This window comes from Gavia stellata, chromosome 8, assembly GCF_030936135.1.
Source record: "Gavia stellata isolate bGavSte3 chromosome 8, bGavSte3.hap2, whole genome shotgun sequence".
Lineage (NCBI taxonomy): Eukaryota > Metazoa > Chordata > Aves > Gaviiformes > Gaviidae > Gavia > Gavia stellata.
The window spans coordinates 2,568,288-2,579,630 of NC_082601.1; the positions used below are offsets into that span (position 1 = coordinate 2,568,288).

At 41.4% G+C, this 11,343-nt stretch overlaps 1 protein-coding gene across 1 annotated transcript in view; it reads right to left on the minus strand.

The window, feature by feature from the left end:
* Positions 1-11,097, minus strand: part of RIF1 (replication timing regulatory factor 1) — a 36,132-nt gene extending 25,035 nt beyond the window's left edge. The window contains exons 1-9 of the mRNA XM_059820496.1: positions 10,991-11,097; positions 9,489-9,567; positions 8,705-8,801; positions 7,278-7,408; positions 6,749-6,843; positions 4,633-4,822; positions 2,361-2,453; positions 2,126-2,264; positions 707-858 (exon numbers count right to left, since the gene is read on the minus strand). Coding sequence (XP_059676479.1) covers positions 707-858; positions 2,126-2,264; positions 2,361-2,453; positions 4,633-4,822; positions 6,749-6,843; positions 7,278-7,408; positions 8,705-8,801; positions 9,489-9,567; positions 10,991-11,097 — 1,083 coding nt within the window. The remainder of the gene's footprint in view (positions 1-706; positions 859-2,125; positions 2,265-2,360; positions 2,454-4,632; positions 4,823-6,748; positions 6,844-7,277; positions 7,409-8,704; positions 8,802-9,488; positions 9,568-10,990) is intronic.
* Between the last annotated feature and the right edge of the window lie 246 nt (positions 11,098-11,343).

An 11,343-nucleotide genomic window follows, 5' to 3' on the forward strand; every position in this document is an offset into this window, starting at 1 on the left:
AAGTATCACATGGATGTACTGTTGTTCACAGCATCAGAGTTTCTGGGTACTTATAACAATTTTTTTAAGATGGTGTATAAATTTGGCACACTGATACATAAATTGGAAACGGCGAGATTAAACAAAAACTCCCATTAGAACGATCCAACTGTATCATATTTAAAAAGGTCCTTTTTTTTTCTTTACTCCTGAATTTTAATTCAATGAAATTCAGAAGCCTAATAGAAACACTATGTTCATTCCAGTTATAATGTGAGTAGTAACAAAACACCTGGATCTTTTCTCTCTCTATGCATCTTTCTAAATATTTTGTGACCTTTTCAGTATGTTTTCCAAGGGCAGACTTTCCAAAGGATGTACTTGCACAGTGAAAGGACAAAGCAGTGCTTCTACAACGGGCTTATGTTATTATTGCCGTGCACTCACTGGAGATTTTCACAGAGATGCTCACATGACATGCAGATACACACTCAAATCTTTTGGAACTTTAAAAAGATTGCAAGGGCTCCTGCTACATATAACCACACATGCACAGAACACAAATGCACAAGTCAGATTTGGTTCCTTAGGACGGTCTTATTTTAATAACGAGCTAGAGAAGGACAAAACAGGTCCAGAATAAGTTACGGTACCAAAGAGGGGACTTAGCTTCACACACTCCATACAGGCTAAGTGACGATGCTATGCCTATTTTCAGTTGTGTTACCTGTTCAAAGTTTGCAGGCAGCTGAGATCCCAACCTCATGAGTAAATACCACCAGACCTCCAGTTTTGTCAGGGCCAAAGCCTCTGTTCTCACATGGATCGAGCTCAGTGGCTGCATTAGCAATTTCAGCCTTTTCGCACTGCACAATATATCTTTAAGACCAAAAAAAACATTTTTAAGCAACACAAATAATTAAATTACAGAATAACAAAAGAGGAAAATTTTAAAACCATTTGGATTTTTCCTAATATATTTTAACTTTAAATTCCATTAATGACAATTTGCAAAACTAAAATACACAGTAAACGCACTAACCTTTCAGACTATTTTACTGCTCTAATTGTTGTCTAACCCTGGAAACAGCAAGTATTTCTTCCCAGTACCAAGACTGAAATGAAATCTACTGAATACTAACTAAGTTATAAGTCCTATCTGCCACAGTAAAAGAAAAAGCAGACACTTAACATATATGCGCATTACCCCTGGATGAGAATGAATGGCCTTAAATACAGTATTCTGAGGCCGCAAACGATCATTTACCACTGAAGTAGAAATAGCACAGCATATCTGGACAGAAGTTTGCTCAATCCTACACAAGTGTTCAAAGAGGAGAAAAACTTTTAGCCAGCTCAACAGCATCAGAACCTGCCCACCTGCAATTCATAAGAAACTGCTGACAGAGCCTGGTTTTGCAGTATGCAATCCATATTAGCCATACTGGAACACGCACAATGAACGCCAATTGTGCCATGGATTTCACCTTCTGACAGAATCAAATCCTTTGTTAATTAATTTATGGGAAACAACGATCAGAACAAATGACCAGACAGGAAACAAATTAAAAGGACAATTTAAGTTCAATTCAGCTGAACTAAGAAACATCCACGTTCAGCTTTCTCTTCAGAACACACAGCAAGGAGAGGCACGATCAAGGTGAAAAACAAATGCTATGTGTTTTGACACAGGCTAGACTTAAAAGGCTTGTTCAGCTCTCAGTTATACCTTTAAAGCAACTTTTTTAACACCTCTAGAATCCTGAAGCATTGCTTTTCTCCAATCAATCCACACAGTCCAAAATAAGATCTACAGAATGTTTTAGTCTCCATTTCATTGCTGTGTGGATCAATTAAAGCATTACAAGACAAAGGTTTGTTCATTTTATTCTATTAATTTCTCCTAGCAGAAAGATTAAGATAGAACTACTGATCAAACTGTCACTCTTCCTTAAAAAAAAAGCCACTTGAATTTTACTTATGTATATATACACAGTATATAGCACTATGTATATACCACAGATATACTATGTGTATATCCAGTGGTACATACCATAGTATTGACCACTATTAGACAGAATATTCTCTTCCAGTTACGTGAAGTGACAGTAGTCAAAACAATTCAGGTTAACTTTTTTCAATCTACCTGGATTTAGAGCAAAATTATCTATTAGACTCTTCCATGCAATGAAGGCTATTTTCTTTACCACTGGTGAGCCACTACGAAATCCAAGTTCCTCCAGTTGCAGCAATGAGTTGATAAAACTGCCACTACGATGCAGAGTCTGAAGATAAAGAAGTTCAGAATTAAGATATTTATGTTGTGAAAAAGTCCTTCCCTAAAGATTCGTAATTGCAAAACTTACTGCTTTTCTGCTTACCTTTCCAAGTAATTTGACAAACAGTGGCCATAATTTTAACACGTAAGTCTCATTTTTTGTAGAAAACAATTTCTGAAGTTCTGAAATTAATTTCTGCAGACAGAAAGAAACACAATTTCTACAAGAAATATATTCAAAATCTTCTAAAAACTACATACTCACACCAATGTCTGGAGACACAAACAACCTGGAACTATGTTATTGCTAGATCAGAAAGATTCAATTCTGTACCATGTAGCATTTCCTGCTAAATCAGTTGGATGTTGCTACCTTATCCGATTACCTTCTTAGTTGAAGTTTATGGTTGGTTTCAATTGTTCTGACAGTGGCACCCAGCAAATAAAAATCCATTTCCTTAAATACTTGTAGTCTCTCTAACTCTCAAGTCAAAACACACCATGACCCTAAAAACGACCTTGTTTGTTTGGGGGTGTGTGTGTGTGTGTAAACATACTTCCAGTGAATAAAAGGCAAAATAAATAAGCCTACAGTTCTGGAAGTGAAGGGGAACGTGAAAAGCTTCATCAAAACAACCAAGGAAAACATGGGGCTGTTGCTGAGTAGGGTGGGGAATCCTTTAATGGACATGGAAAATGCTGCGGTACTCAATGCCTTTCTTGCCTTCATCTTTACTCTCAGGACTCCGACGTCTGGGCACATAGGTACTACCCATGGTAGAGAAGAACTGAGCTGGCGACTACTTAAGTCAACTTGACATATAAAAATACATCAAACTCTACAAGGTGTATCCAAAGATGCTGAAGGAGAAGGCCAATGACACAACGAGGCCACACTATTATTTCTTGAGAGGTCACTGCAACTGGTAGAGATCTCCAATGATCGGGTAGGGCACAACAGATTTTATGCCAACTTCCAAGGGGGGGGGAAAAAAAAAAAGAGAGGATCTGGGGAATTACAAGCTAGTCAATCTCACTCCCGTGCCTGAAAAAACTATGGAGCAAATTCCCGCGGAAGCCATTTCTAGACACATGGAAGAACAAGAAGGTCCTTATGAACAGCCAGCATAGTTTTACCACGGACAAAATCTGTTCTTCCAATCTGACTGACTTCTACGAGGAAATGCCTGGTTTTACAGATGCAGGGAGTGCAGCAGATGTTCTCCACTCCTACTTTAGCAAGGCTTTTGACATAGTCTGCTCTAGTGTCCTTGTAGCCCAACCGGAGAGATACGTTCTAGTTAAATTACAAGGCATGTGGCTGGACTGGTAGGCTCAACGGTTGGTGGTTTGCAGTTCAGAGCCCAGGTTATGTGTGCAATTTAGGAAGGGTCAACAAGGGCTCATACAATTTAACATGATCGATGACAGGGGGGCGGGGAAGCATTGGTTGATATGCTGGAGGACAGGGCTACCATTCAGAGGTATCTTTACAAGCTTGAAAAATGGACTGACAGAAACCTCACAGAATTCAGAGGCAAAGTCCTGTACCTGGGATAGACGAACCCCGTATACTGGTAACCACTGAGGACTCACGGGCTATGTAACACCTCTGCAGAAAGAGAGGCGGGGGCCAAGAATTTTAACGTTAAGTCAGGAATGTGCTCCTGTATACTGGACTGCACTAACAAAAGCACAAGAAATAAGTCAAGAGAATTGACCCCTCTCCTTGGTACTCATCAGATCATCTCTTAAATACTGTGCCAAACTTTGGGCACCTAAGTACCAGAGCTACTGGCGAACTGGAGTAAACCCAGCAAGGAGCCACCACTAAGATGGTTAGGGGACAGGGTTCACGACAGAAGAACTAGGCTTGTTTAGCTTGGGGTGGTAGAGAATATAATTGCAGTCTTTCACTTCTTATAGCTGGATTACAAGGAAGAAGCGAGATGCTTCAGAGAAGTACTGAAAGAAAGGACTGGAGGCAACAGACAGAAGCGTCAACAAGGCAAGATGATCTGAGTTACTGCCACCCCAAGTTCTGCTGATTCTAGTCTGGTAAGCAAATTCTCTTTAAGAGACAATAAAAGTTTAATGATATTTGCCAGTTAATGCTATCCAGACAGGTGCTTCAAGGTCATTTAAAAATGGCAAGTTATTTTCCTTATTTTTTTTTTTTTACAGTGGTCCTGAATTTACATTGCTATTACATTTTTGTTGAAACTGCTGTCATCAAGAAGCTGCTGTCAATGCACAGCAGCTTTTTGCTGCCACTATCTAGACTGTAAATAAAATTTAAAAACCCCCAACCAACCAACAACCCCGATGACTACTCCTGTCGTCTCCAGAAGAAAAGGCGCAGCATTTCCACTTACTGTGGTCATTAGGTGCTCAGTGACAGCCGCTACCTCCTGCTGTTTCTGGAGGAGCAGTGGCATGCCCATCTCCAGGGCAGTGGCACCTCGTAACTGCACTTTATGAGCTGAATGGACGACCAGAGGAATGATCAGTTTTGCCCACCTCACAGCCTCTTCTCCCATCTGGGCTGGAGTTTGCTCCATTAAGCTAGATTCAAAAAACAAATATAGGTATTACAAATCTCTAACAGACATACTGCTCAGACACTCAAAGATCATCTTAGTATCACCAATAAATGCTCTAATTCAACATATGATTTATAGGAAACCATTCTAAACATTTATTTTCCTAAACAACTACATTTTGACAGTTCACTTAAAACTGCAATGCTGAATTGTTATTTCAGATAAACCTCTCCAAAAGCAGAACAGACTGACATTTACAGTTGTCCTTTCCATTCTAGCATGACTTTTTTGGCAAATGAGCTGAACTGAGAGCCTGAAGAACACATACCATCACTTCCTTATCAGTGACCAAGTACAAAGTTTGCATACTAACCAACCCTTGTGTGCTCTTAGCAGTCCAGACCAGCTCCAACAGGCCATGTGTGCTGAAAACAATATATGCCTGCTTTTCAAAACAAGCCAAACCCTGAAGCAGCACAGCTTTGCACAGACTCAGCGTACATTAGCCTAGTCAAGTGTTCTTATCTTACCCCTCTATTATGGAGCTGTTAGAGCACAGTGTGACAAACAATTCCATATGTTTACACCATCCCACACAGAAGCCAACGAGACTTTCAGGAATGGGAGTACCTGGCATATATTCAAACCAGCCCGTAGGAACCAGCTTGTCTCTAAGCCATGGAATTGTCCTAGTGTCCTCTTTGGCACAGGTATGTCAAATCCCCATCACTACAGCTTACGAAGGGTTTGCTGTACTAAGGAAAACTGCTGCCTTTCAAATAATTTTATGAAAGCCAGAGGACAGGCACTGCTTAAGAGAACGGTTTTCCATTACCTCTGTCAGCAGCCTAACTTCTGAACAAGAACAACGTACCATTGCTGTCAATCAGCCTGAGACCCAGTATCTGTTTAAAGATTATTTTCAGGTACAACTCTTGCTCTTAAGGATAACTACAATCTTTTTAATAAACACATATAAAATTTTTTTTTTATATATATACACACACACATATAAAATAACTAAAAGAAGCCATTTAACGAAATGCATAATTTTCCATAAACAATTGTCTACTGAATCTCAGATTTGCAAAAGAGGAATTAGTGTACAATTAGCCAAATGCAAGAAGTTGCTAAATATTAAGTAAATTATAATATCCAACTTCTCTGCTACAGGAAACGGATGTACTAGAATAAAGATAAATAAGCAAATACTGCTTTAACTATTTGACTTTAAAATGGATTTGCAGTTTAAACCAGATGCAAGAAGTTTAGAGAATACTTAAATAATAGTAAAGATATAAGCTCAACATATTCACTAATAAAAAATGAAATTAAGTAAAGATAAAATCTGACTATTCTAGCACTGCTGACCAAAACAACACATTCTTGGTACTGGTCCTAGAAAGTCACCTTTGGAATTAAACGGTACCCTCAGCAGGGTTAGAAGAAACATTGAAGTAAAATTTGTAAAGCACCAAGGAGGCAATTTTAAATAAAACCCTATATAAAGGCTGAGAATTTCTCAACAGGTTCTGAAAACAAAAGCAAGAATGTTAAGAACATGACTTGTGAAGCACACATGAGACTTTGGAAATAATTCCTCATAAGCCATTAAAAATGAAAGCAATGGAAGTTTATCTGAATGTTGACTACTTTCTGCGTAGGATTCAATTGTCTCATTACCATTAATGGAATATTTTGCAAATGAAATGGTTCAGGAGAACCACTGGCAAAGAGACAGAAACCGAGATACTAGCTCACACAGTTTCACTCTGTTCTACTGACTGTAATACAAAACACTGGGAAAAGAGTCTTGAATATATTGAACAATTCAAAAAGCATTAAAAAAATTTCTTTAGAATACTTAGTGCCACTAAGATTTTGTTTCAATAGTTAAAAAAAAACCCTAAGCATCTATTTTAACCATTTAATATTGCAGTGCACATACCGTATAATAACATTTAATGCTTCGTATTCAACCACCATAGACTGTACATCTCCTTTCGTAAGTATCGCTTCCAGGGCAGAAATAATACTGGACACCTGAGGAAATAAGAGAAGAAGATTAGAGTGAGCACCTAAATACAAACATTTCCATGAGGAGCTGGAATTATGAAGTTTTGTTTCCCAGGACTGCGCCCTGTGTTTGGATTATGCTGGGTCTAGTTTTAAGGTTAGAGCTCTGACCAAACTGGAGTATTCACAACATCTCTCCCCTATGCTGCTGCACTGGTATCTAATAGAATTGCTCACACTGCAGCTTCTCCCTCAAGAGAAGCAATAACTTGTTGGCTCTTTTCCCTCTGTAGCTGCCCTTACAATTTTTCCAAGAACTTAGAGCCCTATACTTGGCTGTCAAATTTGATGGAAAACAACCTTCAGATTGAAAAGCTACTGAGTGGAGAGTGACCAAGAGATTGCGCAAGCCTCACCTCCCTAGGAAATCAGGCCACAGAAAAGAAAGTGAAGAGACTTACCTCCTTTTTAACAATTTCAGAAGGAAACGTCTGCTTAGAGATCACCCAAAGTGCCCGAGTGCGAGTGTTTTTGTCTGAAGTTTTTACAGCCACACTGTTCACCACTGAAAGCAAGTCTCGTGCTTCAGTTGCTGAAAACAGAATGCACAGCACTCACCTTCTGTTCATGCAATTCTAATCGGCTTCTTAGCAAGTTTCCGGTCATTTTCCTCAGTTAACATTACTAAAGATCCATTCAAACTAGACATCCCAATGGACATGATTTAATGTCTTAAACATTACTTTTTGCCGATTTGGGGGAATTTTTCTCAAAGTAACTAGCAAAAAAGCTCAAAAATGTATTAATATACAGATACTATTAATGCAGTCTATCTATATGACCTTTGTAAGAAACCAGAAAGCCATAAAGCTAGAAAAGAGATTTACCTAAAAACACTAGAGCTAAAGATTAAGTATTTAATTATCCAAAACTTCTTGGGTCAGCAGCACTCTGTCTGGTCAATTCCACTGCTACACTGACACCTATAAATTCACTTCAGGGTCTACAAGAGGCTTTATTATTAAAAAGGGCAGTAAACTTCTTTACTAGACAGCGAGCTTATTACACAAAAAAGAATAACGCTAACACAGGACTTACATGCAACTAGGAAGACAGATGGAAAAATCCGTCTTTAAAATTCAAAGCCAACAAAGCCTGATTGCTTACAAAATTGGGCTTCGTGGGTAAATGAGTTCACCTTCAGAGAAACAAACTCACATATATTCCCTTCCTCAATCAAGAGTACATATGCTTTTTGTCCTCTCTCCCTAACTCTCCACTGTTTTCAAGACTTAATTATTTCTGAAGCCTGACATTCTCTAAGAAAACTGACTCTACTTTATCAACTGATTAAAAAAAAAGTTATGGGGGAAAGGAAAGGGACCACATAGACATTATTATAGATGCCTCATTCTCAAAGGAAATCAAGCTGAAGTTTGAGTACCAGCAAAGCAGGACACACTGGAAAATGAGTAGAAGAACTGATAGAAGGAATCAATTTCAATAAACAGAATGGCAGAGTCACACGAAAAAATGCTCTCTGCACATCCACACATACGACAATTTTGTTCAGTCTTGCCCGAGGTTAAGTTTCTCTCCAATAAAGGTCATTCCAGAACATCTGTCCAAGACTATTTAACACTTCTCAGAAGAAACAGTATTAGCGTAACAGCATGAAAAAAAAAATTACAATTGTTTGTACAAGATGGAAATAGTGAACTGATCACACAGCTCACACTAGAGACAAAACCACTGTACCACTTGGGAAAGGTAAACTGTCAAAATTACTGTACATGCTAACAAGAAATAAAGAACGAACTCAGATATATATCTGTCTATACACACACACACACACCACCAGCATCCACACTGAAGTCTGTTTGCTTACCAGACAATTCAGATGTAATCTTTGAATTAAAAACGCAGAATCCCAATGCCTGTAATGCTGCATTACTTAGCTCTGAGTTTTGACTAGAAATGTGTGTCTGGGGAAAAAAAAAACATACGAAGTCTCAGTTTACAGAAATAGCTGTGAAGTATTGTCTTAACACCAACACCTCAGCTCAGTGAAGAGAGAGCTGTCAAAAGCAAACACTTCATGAAAAATGCACCCATGTAGGAAACCCTTCCTGATTACATACAGTCCAAATCAATAAAACAATTTGAGGTTCTTGAAGACATTTTTATTCCCTGTAATTTAGACATCTTTACTGCAGTAAGTTCTAAATATCCAAAGTTCTTTACTTCTTCGCTTGTTAAGTACTATCACTTGACTCTCCAATTGTTTTTAAACATCTACAACAGAGTGTGAAAAAAAGATGGCTAAGAAGTGTCTTTACATTAATCTTCAAAAACATTTGACATTTACTGCATATTCCAATTCCCCCAAAGCGTTTCTAAAGGCAGACAGAACACTGGCTTTCTGGCTGGAAGATCAGCTTTGAATGCTTAACACTGCCTGAACACACCTAAGACCCTGTGTTTTATTTTTTCTGCAGTGATTTCTAATAACATGGAAGATATATTTTGTCAACAAACCCTTACTGCTATGTTACTAGCTTGAATTCTTACTAAATGAACTCCAATTCAAGTCTTACAGTGGCCACTGACCTTGACCACCTAAACATATCTTTGTTCACTGAAGTGTGGAAAATTGAAGGGAAAAGACATACCTTAAACACTTTGCAAAGTTGAGGAAAGTGTCTTCTGACGTCTGCAGTGAATTCTTTGCCTTCCTCACCTGTCAAGCGACTTTAGGCAGCAGAAGGGAAACCAAGCAATATTCACAAGTTAAACATGTTATAACTGACATAGCTTGAAACTTCTAAGGCACAAGTCATTACCTGGCACAGAACCTTTCCTTAGAAAGCTAAAACACAACACTGAAGAAGTTAAAGAGCAAAAATGCCAGTCACCACACCGTCAGTCTGACATATCAGTAAAATAGTGCGTTATAAAGTACACGCATGCTAGTATATTGGGAGAAGTGAGGTGACCAATGACCCATTTTGTGCTTATGGAGCATAAAAAACAACATTAAGGGCTTTCATTTTTTGTCAACTTTCATAAAAACATTAAAAGTTAATACACAAACTTTAAATGACTGCTGAAAATCAGATAAACTTTCCACAGAAGTATACGAGCTTTCAAAGCACACTCCCAAAAGCAGTTCTAAAATGCAGGCTCCCCGCTGCAGGAAAACTGGTGTGACAGCTAGCAGCGCTCACTTTGCACATATCTGAAGAACATCCATACCGAAAAGCTATCCTTAGCCTATAAAACGTTAGCCATCAGTTTCACACAGCAAACCCCAACTATACTAAGTACAAACGTCCAGGAGACAACCTGAAAACTCTGGTGTTGCTTAGTACCATCTTTCAGCTAGGACGGGTTTTTTGTCAGGTATTACTGGAAGCCTATAAAAATCTTACAGGGTGATCAGTATCGGCGACAGCTAAGCACTTACAGCTTAAGAAGTTACTACAAAACTGAAAGAGCTCAAGGGAAATGCCGATGGAAAGAGATAATGCCTTTGCATATGCTAACAAATCCGAAAGATCCAGGTGAAAGCAGAACTTAAGGGCTAAGAAGTACCTTTCAGAAAGAAATGCAGTTAAGAGAAAACACGACCACTCCATAACGCGAAAAAACCACACCAAAACCTAACTTTTCCTATCATATAGTTGAAACGCAAGTCTTCTTTCAGCAAGAAAAATATTCTTCGGTTCACATGCCTTCACCCACCTCCGCAGCTCCCCAGGAAATGCAGGAGAGGCTCTGGGATGAGCAGACCCCGGAAAGACGCCCGCCCGCCCTCCCCCCCCGCTCGCACGCTTCCCGCGATCTCGGGCCCGCGGCCACGCAGCCCCAAGCGCTGCAGCTCCCCCCAGCCGGCCGAATTTCAGGCCGGGCAGAGGCGTCCCTCCCCGCTCCGCCGCGGCAGCAGCGGCCACCGGGGGCTATCTGGCCCCGGGCCGGGCGCACGCGGGCCGGGCCGGGCCGGGCCTGCACACCGCCCCCCTCCCCCGCCGCCGGGCAGACGGCGCCGCCACCCGCCACCCGCGCTGGCGGGGAGCCACACAGGCCGAAGGCGGCCGCGCTCTCCTCAGGCAGCGCGGCTCCCCCCGCTCCCCTCGGAGGCGGCCGTGAGGAGGCGGCCGCGGCCCGCACTCACTTGACGATCGTGAGGTGCGCGTCGGTGAGCTCCCCCGGCGGGGCGGCCGGGTCCTCCAAGGTCTCCAGCAGGGGCTGCAGGCTGGAGGGGGCGGCGGGAGCGCTCATGGTGCCGCGGGGCGGGGGGCCGGGCGTCCTGCGCGGCGAGGGGCCGGGCAGCCCTGTGCCGCCAGCCCCGAGCCCAGCCGCCGCTCGCCCCGCGCCGTCTCCCGGGCTAAGATGGCGGCGCGCGGGACTGGCGGCGCGCGGGCCCGGGCTGCGCCGTCCCAGCCAATGGGAGCGCGGGGAGGCGGGGCCGGCGGCCGAGCCGGAAGACATCGAGCGGCGCCACGCGGTTTCTTCGCGCGCGGCGGA